At 39.3% G+C, this 16234-nt stretch overlaps 1 protein-coding gene across 9 annotated transcripts in view; it reads right to left on the bottom strand.

The window, feature by feature from the left end:
* The window catches only part of EBF1 (EBF transcription factor 1), a 276873-nt gene that overhangs the window by 28676 nt on the left and 231963 nt on the right, over positions 1-16234 (bottom strand). For all 9 annotated transcript variants that reach the window (XM_051631539.1, XM_051631538.1, XM_051631537.1 and 6 more), the window contains one exon: positions 5239-5327. In XM_051631539.1, coding sequence (XP_051487499.1) covers positions 5239-5327 — 89 coding nt within the window. The remainder of the gene's footprint in view (positions 1-5238; positions 5328-16234) is intronic.

Raw genomic sequence — 16234 nt, forward strand, 5'->3', positions numbered from 1 at the left:
GGAAAGGGCTCCTTGCCAGCCACTTGGATGTGGCTTTGCCCTTCAGTGAGCAAGGTGGCTCTGCCTCTTCACTCCCTCTCATTCCAGACTCTTTGCATATTCCCAGACATACACCAGCCCATAAGGCTACATTTCACTGTAGCCTCAGATAGCTTGATTTTCTTCTCAATTTGAAATTCTCACCCTGAGTATTTTCAATAGGAAAAATTGAAAAACAACCCCCCAAAAATCCCAAACAAGGCCCTTGACCAACTAAAAGCCCAGATTGTCAGGAAATAAAACAAACTCAACTGTTAATGTTTCAATACCAAATAAATTAATTATTTGGTAATTATTTGAATAAATGCAATATATTTTACAGTACAGTTTAGAAACTGTACTGTAAACACATCTCACACCCTCTTTGCTATACAGACAAACTCCCAACAGCTCCTCTTCACATGCTCCCCCTTCCTGCCCATGCCTACTATATGCGTATTCTAACAACCCTCTTTTTACTATGAGCAGAAAAAAAAAAAAAACCAAATATGTGTTTTCTTAGCTGAAAATTACTAACCTGGGTTAAAATACAGTATCTGGAGTTAGCAGATGGAGATCCATTCTGGAATTTCCATTGGGTCTGCCTGAAGCAGCCAGCCTGAGTTGTCTTGACTTCATTGCTATTTTAATCTCCATTAGGAAGCCTGGGCCAACCACCCACATTTAGAGAGGAGCTTTATTTGCAATATAAACGATGTCACGATGGATAAAGGGCAGATCTGTGGGGTTTCATATGGGAAAAGACAACTGCTTTTGCCAGCCGCTGGTTCCTAATAACCACCTGTCTTCTCTTAGAGTCCTAAATGAGGAGGTAGGACATGTCTTCTGGGAGAGTCTAATGACTGACCAGAGAAAAGGAGCCAAAGAGAAGGTAGAGCCTGGTTCCCTGTGCTCTCCACTCAGTGGGGAGGTCCCTGTGTGCTAGAGAGAGACTCCACTTCCATCTACATGAAGAGAAACCAAAAGTATCCCCTTTCAGGAGGGATAACAGGTCTCCTAAAGAGAGCATTTAAGCAACAGACTGGGAAGTGAGAGGATGTCAGATCACAGAGGGGGTCGATGCAATGATTTGCTTCTCAAACACAGGGTGAACAATCTTGTGCTTAATTTAAATACAAGTGATGAGTTGTAAGAGTGGTGAGAATGGCAAATAAATTCTAGGAAATTGCATATAAAGAGGAATCATTGTTATTAAATCATTGAGGATGGGTGTGTTTCAAATCTAGCTCACAGTTGAAACTGTTTTACAGCTATAGCTGTGGAGTTTTAACAAAATTGCAGAATCAAAATGTATCTGCCAGGGATTTATTTTAAGGGTTGTAGGGTGGTTACATAAATGAACTTGAATAGACTCAACATGTTGTTGTGATCTGAACTCTTCAATAATTTCCACTGCAGTTATGTATGCAAGAACCAACAACACGTGTGTATTTGTGTGCACATACGCAAACACATGAGACAGGGAAAGTGCACACACACCAGGCTTATTCCCCAGCTCCACAGGCATGCTTTCTACAAACTACTCCTAGAGGACAACAGCATGATTTCTTAATATTAGCATCATGGTATTTCTTTCCATTTCTCCTCAGAGATCTCATATTTCCTCTGACCTGCCTCCTGTCTGGATTAGAAAGGAAAGACTATACTGCACAGCACACTCCTGGTACTTGATCTCACTCCAGGCTTTGGGTACCAATCACACCACCTCCCTACTGCCTGGATCTCCTCTTGAAGCACATTTGTTCATGTGCGTGTCTACAGACATGCACATGTGCTAGTGGCAACCCTACACTGGCTGCTCTCCCTGACCTGCTCTGGACAAGAAGGTAACAGGTCTCTGATCCATAGCTCACTTCATAGCTCAGCTGCCAACATCAGCTCCCATTCCTTTTTCTCCAGAAACTACATATTGCGTTTCTATTTAAAACACATCTATATCAGCTGTCAGTCCAGCAGTCCGAAGACCATAGTTCTCAGATACTCTCTTCTCCTCACTATTGCAGGACATTCTCCACTTCTTCTAAGGCACTAGGAGACACAGAAAAACATCAAAAATTGGCTTTTTTTCTTTGCCTACTTTCAGGATATAGCTGGAATATTTAAAAAAATAAAAATTATCCCAAGTATGAACGGTGGGCACTTCTGAAAATACTGCTTCTAGTGGAGATCAAACTTCTCAGGTAGCCTCAATGGTTTTAGAAATGCCTGTTGACACAAATATGGCTGTGAACTTCTCAGCTCTGGAAGGTAGAGCATGTGCTAAAACTGACTTGATGGCCTCAACAATTTTCCTTGACTGCTGGGAAAAGTCAGAGAGCAGAATGCTCTTGCTGGCCCATGGGAAGGACTGCATGCCCTTATGAATAAAAACATTATAACTATTCCTGTTTCTTCGTAAGAACTTTATTTCATCGGTAATGTTTCAATGAAATAATGGCTACAACCCCTAGCAGCAATTGCAGAACTATGCTTTGTTTTATTTATTTAATGCACAAGTGCAAGCTTTTTATTAAAGAGAAAGTGATGATGCAGTGGCAGGACAATGGGGAAAATGGGAAAAAGGATATTGAAAGCCCTGAGCGCTGCCCTCCTCTCTGCTGTCTCTCTCTCTGTCTCTCATACATTTGCCCTCTCTGCACATGGTTGCACTGTGAAAGCCATATGGCTTCCAACTCTCTCCTAAGTAGCCAGTGAGCATTGTCTATAGTGGAATATTGCCAAAGCCTTTCCTGGCTTAATGACACGGGGAAGAGTGCTGTGCAGCGCTCGCCCGGCGCAGGGACGCGCTGCGTCCTTCATTATCATCCTGCAGCCAGCAAGTGATGCTGGGAATTGAACCATCAGTGCCTCAAATACAGAAGTCAACATGTGCCAACCCCTGCTGCATCCAGCTTCTGTGCGTGGCATATTAATGAGTCTTGAACTTGAGGTCCAACCTTCAAGCTTCCACAGAAGGAATTACCCAAAGATTAAAAAAAAAAGCCCTCTTCATCCTGTTTCCCTCTAACCTTGCACAGTGATACTAGTTTCTTCCTTAAGTTTGTTCAGTCCTTAAGCAGCAGCTTTTTTTTCAGGGGGCATCACATCATACCTCCACATGCATAAAAACGATTTCCCTTGATTTAAAGATGTGAAAAACTGTCTTGAAAATATACTTAGAACAAACTCATTAAACCAGGAGGGTATATGAGGGGAAAAATGACTTGGTACTAACTCTCCTTCCCACACCCTATCCATAAATACCTGCTAAATATTGGAGCCAGGATGTGGAGACAGATGGAGCTTTCTTTGGCCTGTTTTTATGTCCCATGACACTAGGTAACAGGAGTGTGGTTATCAGTGTGGTAACAGTCTTAATCTAAACGGGAAAAAGGAGGGTGCTCAGCCTGATAGCTGCACTCCCACCGCAGCACAAAAGAGCATTGCTGAGGACCCACCAGATATCAGAAAGGAGGCCCAATACCTGTGATGCTTTACAATCCTCAGCTGCATGACACAATTTGGAATTTCTCTGTCTTATTTTACTTGAATTTCCTCATTTAGAGGAAAGCCACAGACATCTATAAGTTGGCTGGAAAACTGGGTTCAGAGAAATTTTACAGCACTTCTTTTGGCCTTGCAAATGCCTGGTGTGTGATGAAAGCTGGTGTCTTATTTTCTTAGAATCAGTTTTTCTCAATGTGCGTATTTGGCAGCAGAGGCATCATAGAGATGAAAGAGCCCCTACAGAAGGATACTCTCTTTCTTTGGAAAGGGTTGCACCTCCAGAGGGAAATTTGACAACCTATGAAAGCTGTGTCCTGCTGCAAATCTGTCCAAAAGTCAGTGAAAGGGACAGCTTGTAGAGGGTGAACAGAGCCAATGTAAAATGTAACTCTCCAGGACAGCATGTTCCTCTAGTAGTAAGAGAGAAGGACAACACATCATCGACCCTGAAACCACAGCCTACAGCTTTCCTAAGCAAAGATAAAAAACTTAGCATGCCTGTAATAAATAAATAAACAAACAAATAAAATCACATTCTGAATTTCATTTCTGTCAAGAAATGAAACAAAATAAATGGTGGTGTTCTTGAATTCTTCTCCCTTTTGAAACACTTTAGAAATGTAACTAATCAAAGCCCACAACAATCCCTGCTGAAAGCCCACTTACAAGCTCAGGAAACGATGGAAGAAAGGTTGCAAGATTTACCCAGTCACAAATGCTACACTGGATATGCATTGAGACATCTGGCCTGAGGCATCAAAACCCAAGTTCTTCTAAGTTTCAGGTCTCCAAACTCTCATTTTCTTTCCATAAGTCAAAGGTGGTGTCCTTCAAATACACCCACCAGGCCTATTTGACTGCGCAGCTCACTAACTGACAGCCATGATGCTGGAGCAGATACAAGACGTGGTGGCAGCTGGTCACATACCGTGACTCCAGCCCATGCACGCTATTGCTCAGTGTTCCTGTGGCAATGAGAAACACTTTTTCAAATCCCCCACCTCTTTCTCCAGTATATCACAAAGCTCATCACAAATTTTTGCCAGAGAAGGTACTGTATGGCAAAGTAGCAAGAACAGATGTGAGCGCAGACATTTTCACAGCACAAGACAGAACTAAAAGCTATTCTGTTCCTTTCTCAGCTTTTACTTGACAGAAATCAACAACAAAATTCGCACTGATTTGGATGGGAATGAACATTAAATCACTTCACTATGCATTGATCTAATTATTTTAGCAATCTTGAAATACAGCAGTATACAGTAATCATTATGTTAAACCAATACATGGTGCAACAGCACTGGGCACACATTCCCTAAAGATCCAAATGACTTGATATCAGTGGTGAAGTTCTCAAAATTACATTGACAAGTGCTACTGTGAAGAAACATCATTATTCTATGATTAAGCTGCTCAGGTTCAAAAATACCAACCAAAAAGGGGTTCTCTGTTGATTATTTCAGAACATAGAATAAGATTTGCTTTTAAGAAAAGCAGGAGCTGTTTGAGTTAGCTGAGACTCAGAAAATCACAGAAGTCTCATAAGCCTACCATGAAAGTTGTTGATGGGGCTTCATTGATTATGTCTCTGTTTCATCTTTTCTGGTTGGGAACCAAACTGGGACCATTACACTTAGAGAGCCTTACACTTTCAGCAAAAACATGCAGTAACCAGCTTTGCCATATTTAACAAAACAATAAACTTTGGCTGACCTTTGGCAAGCGTTCGGGGTCACCAGGGTGCCGGGGAATAACCTTCTGTAACCTTTGGAAGCCATAGTCAATGGTGGGTTCGTTCAGAGCTGAAACAACAAACAAGATGGTGATGTGACAAACACGTAGCAAGCAGGCTCCGTTGCACTGTAAAAATTGGCAAGGCATGGCAGGAACAAGGAAGGACCACAGAGAGATTCCCTTTCCATGAAATCAGCACTGACTGTGAAGTCTTGGTTTAAAAGCTGTTTGAGGCTGGTTTTGAGGCTTCGGTTCAAACAGCAGTGGGGAGGTTGCATACATCTTCCAAATAGGAAGCAATTATTATCTCTGAAAGCTGTGACGAAATTAATTTGATAAATACTTGACAGTCTGCGTTTCATGTTGGGTTTTTTTCCTACTTTCATATTACAAGGAAGGTGCTTTGTGATTGGAAGACAAAACACGTCACTATTAGGGAGTCTCTCTTGTTATAGATAATATTACACATTTAATATGCTCCGTGTGCAACGATCACACATAATTTTGTTGTTAACTACCAGCATTTGTTTTGGCCGAGGCTTTGTTTTTTACTCATCCAATCAGCACTAAACTGATCCAGAAGACTCAATTAATTTAAAAAAGATAAAATAAAAATTTTGGGTTTAGCTCATCTTTCACCAGTCCTTGCCCAGTAAAACAGAGCAGAGAAATAGCAGAAGTGGAACACCTTTATCTTCATGAAAATGCTGGTCTGCCTGCATTAATCAGAGCTCTGATTGTGCCAAGCCTTTAAGCACGTGCTTATCTGTAAGCACATCCTTAAACCCATTTGCTTTCAGCAAAGCAAATTTGAGCATATTAGGTTTTTTATATGATTGCCTATAATTATAGGGGTCTGCATTAAATGACCTTCTAGCTATATTTCCAGTCATATGATCACTTTAAAACTCAAATGCTAGTGAGACTTCAACACATGCATAAGATTTGCTGAGTGCTTTGGTGAACTGGAACAACAGTCGAACACTCAAGTGTCTCTAAACAACAGCCCATCTTGACTCTCCCATGCCAAGAGAGAGGTGATGAAATTTTCCACAGTAATTTGTTTGCAATTTTCAATTTTTTTTTAGAATTTTTTTTAAAAATATGGATTTTTCATATTTTTAGACTTCTTTTCTGGCAGGAAGGAAACATTTATTCATTTTTGGGTCACTGGGAAGTTTTTCTTATGTCTGAGCTTATCAACAACAACAAAAGAGATTTCTTGCCCAAGGTCTGTCTACTAAATTATGAATACATCTTGCATCTATACTTTATGATGGTTTGATTATGAATTTTGTCGTTATGATGCCATCTGATTCCTGCCAAGAGATTTAGCATCAAACAATACGTTTCAATCTCACTTGTGCAAGCATTCTCATTTGGCTCAATGATGCTTATCCCACAGCAAGTTACACAACTCCATCACATCTATACTCCCACCTTTTTAGTGAAGAAACCTTTTATTCATACTCCTAAGGTTAAAGACCTTTAACCAGACCATATTGTTACCGTGAAAGTACTATTTAATCCCTGACTTGTTAATTAATTGGTGTTCCATAAACAAACCCACAAATTTTTAAATAAAGTGTTCCATTTAAATTATTCTTTTCAAACTGAATTTCTACAGCAGATAGTCCCACTGGCAACCAAAGGGTCAGATTTTTGTGTCCTCCTGCACCTCCATTACATCCCAACTCTAGAAGCATGCCCAGTGATGCTACTACCAATTAAGGCAGAAGAAAGGTGAGAAGGTGAGGTCCTTTTTTTTTCCCTCTTTCATTTCCTTTTATCAGGAATACCTGAATTTGAACTTTTATTTATATTCAGGTCATTGTAAGGAAGTGGTGAAAATAAGGTTTATTCCCCTGCTTGTGCCCTTTTTGGATGGGTAGGCCTCTTCTGCATGTGTTTCCTTTCACACCCTGGCCACATGCTATCCACTCTGTTGTGTAGTTTTGCAGCAAATATCACAAGTATCTGTGTTAGCAAAGCCCCAGTTTTATTACCTTTGAGTATCCTTACATGGCTTCTTATTGTGGACCCTTTTAGTTTAAATTAAATTAATTTAATATTAAATTCATTAATTTAATTTACTGCTGTTTATGTTTATCATAAAAAATATCTGTTGTCTGAGGTTAAAAACCCCTACAGTCCTAATTTACATTTCTTTTGCAAATATGTTAGAAGATTTGAGCGTGGTTCTGTCAAATGTGTTTCTTCTCTAATTCAGTCTAGTTTATGGCCATTTTCCCTTTACGTCCTTTGGGAAAGTAGTTACTAAATTCTGCAATATTATAAATGGAGGCCAGTTCTGAAATCCCCCCAGAGATAGCAGTCATTTTCTCATATCTTCCCACACATTCAACGCATTTGAAATCCACAGAGTATTTCTTGTGAGTATTTTCTGAACTAAGTGACCAAAAAAAAAAAAAAATGTTAATTTTATGGTCCAATCTCAAAAGGCATCAAGCATCCTCTGAGAGATACTGAAAACTTTCTCTCTCAAGTAGCTTCAGCTTCACTTTAGTGGTGAGGAGAGGCTGCACACAGCAATTTGCAGGATTGGGTCCTAAACTGGAGTTGCCAGATATTACTCATTAGTCTATAACCATTCAGCCCTTTCAATCTTAACTAAAATCAAAAAGAGAAATCTTCAGCTGCCTCCATCTAACCACATATCAGGCAATACCAGCCCTGCATTCCTCAGTTCACTTATAATCAAATGTAATTATTTGTATCTCAGAGTCCTGTTTAAATATTTAACCCCACCTTCAGCATTCAGGCCACAGCAGTTCCTGTGACAGTAGCTGGTATAACTCCAGAGAAAAGGCAGAGTTCTGATCTCTGTGCACTGCAGAAGATCCAGTGCTCAGGCCACCCCCTGTGGCAGCCAATGCAGAAGGTTAGACACCAGCTTCATGCAAAGTTTTGCCTCTGTCCCCAGTACTCTTGAGCCTGGTCTCTGCCTTTGATGTCCACTCACAATAATGCAGTTCCCAGTGCTCTAATTCAAAGAACATTTTCACCCCCATAATTGGAAAAAAAAAGAAAAAAAAAAATCAATAAGAAATACAAACACTTTATTTGTATTCTTGATATTCATACACTAAAAACAAGCTAATACTTGCTGTGATTAAAATTAATGCCCATTACCCTAAATTTTAAAAGTAGTATTGAAAGTACTACTAACTTTAAAAAACTGTATTAAATTCAAATAGGTCCCAAGGCTAATGGAAGCAATTTGTATACCAACCCAAACTGACTGGGCCACTTTTCAAAATACAGGTATGATAATCTTGTGGTTTTAAAAGGACATTTAAATTGAAAGACTGTGAATTTAGTACATAATTATACCAATAGAACCCTTTAACTTGTCAACTTGTAAATCTAAAAGGCTATCAATCATTTCTAAAGAGGAAATAAACCTTAAAATTCCTTGATTGACAGTGCTTACTTTTTATGTGAAGAAAAAAGGAGTAAAGTGGCCAGAAATCCATTTACAAAAGTACATTGTTTTACATAGGTGAGTAAAAAGCCAATAATTACACCTCCAAAAGACATATAAATCAAAGTAAGTACTTTTCCCTCACTTACATATTTTAAGTTGCAGTAAACTTCAGGTAACTTTTTATTAAAATACTTCTCCAAGTGCAAAGCTTATTGAAGCCATTAATAGAGTAGCATTTTCATTTAAGCTAATATAATCATTTTTGCAAATACAAGATTTAAGCCATTTTTCTCCTTCCAAACAATAAACTTTCAGCCTGTCTCTTGTGTGAATTAACTAAAATTACACCCAGGTGTACAAAATCTGTCTATCTATTCTAGTGTATGAGTTAAGGCACAATATTTATTATTCTTACCATTTTATGAATTACTTCTTAAACCCTTGAGGAAGAACTTTCTTTCAAATTAGACTCTAACAGAATAAATCATGAAGCTCTTTATGCAGCAAGTCTAAAGCCATAACTCCTAAAATCTAAGGCTTTTAAACAAGAAAATGCACAATGTCTATGGAAATAGGGATGCGTACATTATATTCATCTTCTCAAAGTCCAAGTTATTTTTCAACAGAAATGCTGCTTACACCTCTGACAGAAATGTTTCCACCATAACTATAATTTCAAATTCTGCATGAATAATTTTAATAACTATGTGTAGATAATCTACCATCTTTAAAAGTCTCTCTTTTTGTTTTAACTAGTCAGTGGAGGGCTTTTTTTAGTATTTCACATAATGAATTCCTACTGTGTCAATAAAGCTTTGGTTGTTAATTGAATGACTGTCTGATGTATCTGAGAGAGGAATTTGTTTCTCTGGTCGTGCTGCCAACTTACAGCAGAATGATCGACACTTAATATCAGCAATTAAAAGGACCCGTTCAAATATCATATGGAATTCGTAGCTTGGGGTAGTGTAGGAGAACTCTTCACCAAGGAAAACTCATTCAGTGAATGCAGAGAGTAATTGAATTAGACACATTTTAACATTATTATTCAAAGAAAAATAAACACACACTACATAGAAGCATTATGGAAATATTTCAGAACGTAAAACATATCCAGTTAATTTGTTTCCCATGTATTCATGGTTTCATTTATTCCTTTTATTTTTCAGCCCTTGTTTCTTCTTCATTCTGTTTGACCCAAAACCAATCAGAAAGTAGCACTTAGACCTATGAACTTCCCATATCCTTTTCCAGTGGAAAAGGCTGCAAGGAGAAGGAAGGGACTCTACAGGCTCAAATAGCAAAAATGAAAAAAGACTCCAGGCTGCAAACAAACTGGCCTCCATTTCATGGCTCTGACCATCCCTATCCCACATGAGAAACATGTTCATGACTGTTGAAACTCCCAGACTCTTCAATGCGAGCCTTGCAATCTTAGCATTTCCAGAGGAATTACAGCTGAGGACTTATTTTCTCCTGGACTTTTGGCCCCTTCTTCCAGCAACTCAGATGCCCATGTCTACAGTCTGCTCTCTTCCTTTTTAATTGGTATTTCTGTCTGTATTTCCACACTGCTAAGAAAAAGCAGAGTGGAGTGCAAGTGGCAACAAATGAGAGCACTCACATTAAAGGTTGTGGCTTTTGACTCCGCACTCTTACTATGCATGGGCTTAATGAGGAGATGGAAAGCAGGAGCTCCTGCCTCTCAGAGCAGCAAAATGGTGCCACAGAGATGATCCAAGGTATTTGGATCTTCTGCCTTCTGTCTCCAACCTCTGGGTGATTTCTGCTAGGAGCCCCTGACTCTCACAAAATAAAACCTTGACTCTGGGAGACAGGGATAGGACGGACCATATTAACATCAAACTCCGGATGCCAAATTGCTAAGGCCCTGCAGTCCAGCAGCACTAACAACAGGTGATATTACAAAGCAACATCTTGAGGTGGCGTGTTGTAAGCAAACTCTACCCAGCAACTCCTATGCACAGTGGCCTCTTTATAACTGCTCTACAAAGAGAGCAAATAAAAATCACTGCAAAGCACCATCATCAAGTGAAAAACAGTCTGTTTTGCAAATCTGCCTGCAAAGACTATTCCTTTGCTAATTAAAGATTGTTAAATGAAAACACACAAACATTTGAACTATTTGTTGTTGTTGTTGTGAATTTGGCTTGCTTTTTATAAAGTTTCCTTTCCACTGACTTTCCCTGGGGTGTTTATTCCCACAAGCAATGGAAAAAGGAAGTGGGTGGGACAGTGAGAGCTTGCACAGAAAGGTTTGAGCTAGAAAAGCCCTTCCAGTTTTAACTCAGAATGTCTTTGCTTTTCTAGTCTCAGTACTCCCTCACTTAAATATACTCTTGTGCCCTGAATTTAATTTTTTAAATGAAACTATGACATTATATTCAAACTGAAAAACATATTTCAAACTCAAAGAAGGTAGATTTATATTAGACATTGGGAAGAAATTCTTCACTGTGAGGGTGGTGAGACACTGGTCCAGGTTGCCCAGGGAAGTTGTAGATACCCCACCTCTAGAAGTCTTCAAGGGCAGGTTGGATGGGGCTCTGAGCAACCTGGTCTAGTGAGAGGTGTCCCTGCTCATGGCAGGGGGGTTGGAACTAGAAGATTTTAAGGTCTCTTATAACCCAAACCATTCTATGATTCTATGATGTCAATTTTAAAATTGGAAACAGAAAGAGGTATCCAAAATGTAATTCCTGTGTTTTGTTGCCATGTAATGCTCAGACACCAGTGCCTGTGCCAGGCAATAAGAAAAAAAGCAGGCCTGAGTCAAAAGATAAACCTAACACCTAGATCTCTTGAGTTTCCCTACTGACTGCTCTTTACTTCAACTAAAGATGCAATAGGCCAGTGTTTGAAGCAGCTTCCCTGTGTTCATCAGTGTTATTACAAGCATGATAGACAGCGTGATATTTTCTTCCTGATAACAATTTTTCTCCAGCAACTAAGAACCAGAGGAGACATTTCCTTCCCACCTAGCCCAGTGTTGACAGCCAGTGGGGGTCCTGAAAATGCAAGGAATGCATGTCTTGAGCCCAATTTTTTTTTATGAAAGTTAACTAGTGAAATTACTGGATCTGTCTAGCAAGAATCAGGCATTGGTTTCTCAAAATACATTAACTCTGAATGTTCACTCTTCGCAACCTGCAACCTGGCTTGAAAAAAGAAAAAAGAAGAAAAAAAAAAAAAAGTCAAACAATTTGTAAGCTTCACAGTTTCTTCTGTCTCTGACTGCACTGACCTCTGGTCTAATGGGGAATATTTGGCCTTAAGGGAGCCTGAAACAGAGTCCAGTTTCAGGTACTGGACTTTAAACGTACCAATTTCAGAACAGGCTGATAGAATTCACTGGGGATATGTATACAGAGGACCAGAAGGAAATTAATGCACATTGGTTACTCCATCTAGTCATCTAGGTTAATTGATGCATTTTTGGCAGTCATAATAAAAAAGGCAAAGCACAGCATTTACATGTGAATATTTTCCTATTGTCAGACATATTCTGGTAGTGCACGAGGATGCAGCAAAAAATATAGTGAAAATGGGTAGCTCTCAATGGATTATCCCTTCATTTGAATAAATAAACATATGTGTACATGTACACACAAGCACAAAAATGCACACAAACCAAGATTTAAAACAATAGGTGTCTATGGTTAGCTATAAGATCTACATTTAGGTCTACTTAAAAACATTTTAAAAATAAAGACACTGTATTTATTTTTAAACTGTTGGCTCAGAAACAGATGCAGAGATGTTACCATACAGAGCTTAGGAAATGCTAAAACATCACCTCATGCAACCTTGCACTTAATTTTCAACTATGTATATTTTCAACTTTTTTTTTTCCTGTGCATGGACACTTAAAGTTTTACAATGTAAGTACAGACACCTTTAACATTTTCATTGAGATAATTTCGTATGATTTACAGGAAGGCCTTTCTTTTTTGTCACCCTTCACAAACTCCTTTCTGGTAGACAGCATTGAAAAACATTATTGTAACATTGGTATGCAGAAATATTTTCTTTTCAATAATCTCTCTCTCTTGCTTTTTACCCCTGCTATTTCTCATCTTCTTTTCAGATTATTAAAAAATATTATTACCAGGGGATGCGTAAATGAAAAACTCAGTGTCCTGTATGACTGCCAAAGCCATTCCTATCAGAAAGCATCTTAGCCTAGATTTGGCTGTTTCTCAAAATTGTAGACTTCTGATGTGCAAGTTCACTATAGTCAGAGCAAAAAAGAATCTTCAAGAGAGAAAACTGGAAAAACACCAGCTACCACATCCTAAACCACTGCAAATGAGATTCACTGAGAAATAAAAGCAGAACTGAATCATAAAAATGAGATTAATTGTGCCTAGCTGGAATGAACATTATAGGTGTGATATTCTTGTAAGGGACTGACCTCCTGTGAGGTTTAATTTAGGTCATTAATCTCTCTCCGTAACTAAGCTTAAAGCCCCTGAGAAAACAATAGTTTCCAAACATCTTTCTTTCTAAACATTAGCTTTGATTTGTCTATGTGAAATTGTGATAAGGACACTCACTTGAAAGTAAAAGGACTTTTTAGGCTGTATCCTCAATGATGAAGCAAATAATTTAAAATTAAAACAACTGGGCTTGTTGTTCGCTAGTTTGTAACGTTTAAATAGAAATGTATCATTTGAGAGCTCTCAGTAGTCTCTGATTTTAGCAGCAGTTACATCACCTGCTTCTATCATTGCTCAGGGGTTATTTTTTTGCAAAAATTTTGACAATAACTGTTATCAAGGGTAAAAAAAAAGAAAAAAAAAATCATACCAGGCTGTCTGATAAACATGTTTCCCTGCCCTCACACCCCAGTGAGCACTGTGACACTATACTTTTATCATCTAGTGTGTGCTCAGAATGAGCTTAGAACAGCAATTGCCAGGAATAGGCAGGCGATAAACTGCATTGATTTAACACATCTTGTTTTCAATCATGCTCGGATTTTCTGAGCACGCATTTTTCCTGTACTCCAGCTTGTAGCTTTTATCTGACGAGCTGATCCCTTTTCACTGGAAAATGAAAAGGTCGCACAATAAGACACGGTTTACTGGAACTTGAGCACGCACCAGGGAAAGTATTTTAGATAAATACTGTCAGACATAGTGGAGCTGAATTTCAACAACACAATTGCTAAACAACAATACTTATTACTCCCTAGAACAAGCCTACAAGCAACTTATGGCTCACAGCAGGGGAGGTCTCAGTGTAAGGCTCAATAGTTAAAGAAACCTTGTTCAAGCCTGTTTAAAGATGCAGAATTGTTTTTCCCTTACATGCACTGACTAGCCATACCTCAGGACCGAAATAAACACCCTCTCAGTTGCTTTCCTAAGGTAATTTGGAAATGACAGAAAACCATATCAATGACTTTTTCTTCTTTTGGCAGATGGGTGATTGACTATGTACTTGATTTAATCAAATGGCATACCAGGTAGTGGTAAAAATAAATAAATAACAAATTATCCATGTATGAAAGTAATTTAACTGAAACTAATTAACCAAGGTGAGTTGCTGAGGAGGTCAGTAAACAAGCAAGGGGTAATATGGCATAACCCATCTACCTATGGCCAAGGTACAGTAGGCTCCTACCAGTAATTCTAATTAATTCTTTCCCTCCCTCTGAAATCTTGCAATTATCTTGACCAGGGCAGTACTGGAAGAAAAATATCTTTATTTATTCCTGCCAGAAGGGGCAAAGAAATCTTCCAAATTATCCTTTACTACCGAGGAAAGACCTTCTGAAGTAAACAGGGAACCTGACTTAATTTTCCTCCTCAGCCTAAGTGGACTAACACTAACTTCAGACAAGGAGTGGTGACTGGTTCATGCCAGCTGCTGTGTTCCTCAGCACATCCTTCCCATGCTTCACATGTGCATGCACATAAGAAGGCCAAGTGTGAGGTCCTCACCAGCTCCCATGTCTTGTACTCAGTGTAGCACCTAAACCTACCAAATCCACATTAGTTTTTTTTGCCTGGCAGCAGCCTTTCAAAACCAAATTCAAACCAGGGCTTCCCACCTACCTCACCCCTTCAGACTTTAGAAGAGACTAATCTTCATCAGTGTTTCTTAGTCTATTCTCCTCTTCCAGCAGCCTGTCTCAGGAGAGGGACCCTGTTTTTCATGGACCCCAAACAGCCTCCAGACCTGCCCCTCATGTGTTTCTGCACCACTGCTGAAGCCCCTTCAGGAATATTGTGGACTGCAAATGAGAATGGGATCTTTAGTACAGGGATCCCTTCAACACAGACTGTTTGCTGTGGCAGCAGTGGGTTCAGCCCTGTGGTGTTATTCTGAACAGGTCATGCCCTGCTAGCTCACTTTGTAAGGACTCTCATGTGGCAGAAATACCATGAATGAGGGATGTTCTCAGGTGAGAACAGCCCTTCCTGCCTTTGCTTCTCTCCTTGACTTATCATCATTCCTCACTTTTGCTTGCAATTGTATATAATCCCTCAATCTCTGCAAACGTGAGATGAGGGTAAGAAACTCCAGTCCCTGATTCAATCTGCACTTTTGGAGAAAGCAGCCATGCTTCTTCAGGTGGCTGGTCACCAAGAGACAGTCAGCTGCTGGCTCAGCTTAGCTATAACAGTTAATGAGACACAGTGATACCTTGCATTCCTTATAGAAGCTGCAATACAAAGAGAAGAGCCAAAACCAAAGTATCATCCCCACAAACATCCTTCCCATTTGTCAGTAATGTCGGTGCAAAACTGATGTGAAATATTTATGCTTCCTTGCTTCTCCTGAATGTGCTTGTTAGTCATTTAGACCCAGCATAAACAATTCACTTTGTCCAAGATCCTTAACCAGTATAAAGCTGTTCTGTCAGTTTTTCTGAAACTACACTGATACTGGCTGGAAACTTTACTGGCTGGAACTTAGTTTGTATTTTGCATATACACATCAGATAGCCAGACCTACATATCTAGTCAGATACATCCATCTTCCTCCAATATTCTGCTCACGTTGTAAGTCCTACAGAAGGAATATGGTAAATATTATTTAAATCACATTTTGAATTATAATTTTAAATACGCAAGTCACAAGCAAAGTGATAGAGCTCAAGAAAAGTATCAAGTTAAATCCAACTTTGCATGCGGTGGCACTTTACATTCAGCCCTGTGAGTCTGTCTGCAAGAGAACTCACACAAGCATCGATTTCTCCCTCTCACCTAGCAAGCTTTTTTGCTAGATGAGAAAGTTGAAAACCCATGCTGCATTTGAGGGTTATCTCATGCAACACAGGCAGAATTCTGATATGCCTTCTTCATTAAGTGCTCATAATCCCAGAAATGAAAGTAACTCATTTCTTCCCAGGGTGCCTGTTAACTGAGAAACTCATCTTAATTGAATGCACAGATCAGTTAACCATCTTCAGATTCGCAAACCATTAGTGCCCCATTTGCACAGCAGCTCTGCTGGCAGGTCTCCTCCCACCACTGTGCTGAGGGGGGATCTGAG

The sequence above is a fragment of the Apus apus genome, chromosome 13 (genome assembly GCF_020740795.1).
Source record: "Apus apus isolate bApuApu2 chromosome 13, bApuApu2.pri.cur, whole genome shotgun sequence".
NCBI classification, from domain to species: domain Eukaryota; kingdom Metazoa; phylum Chordata; class Aves; order Apodiformes; family Apodidae; genus Apus; species Apus apus.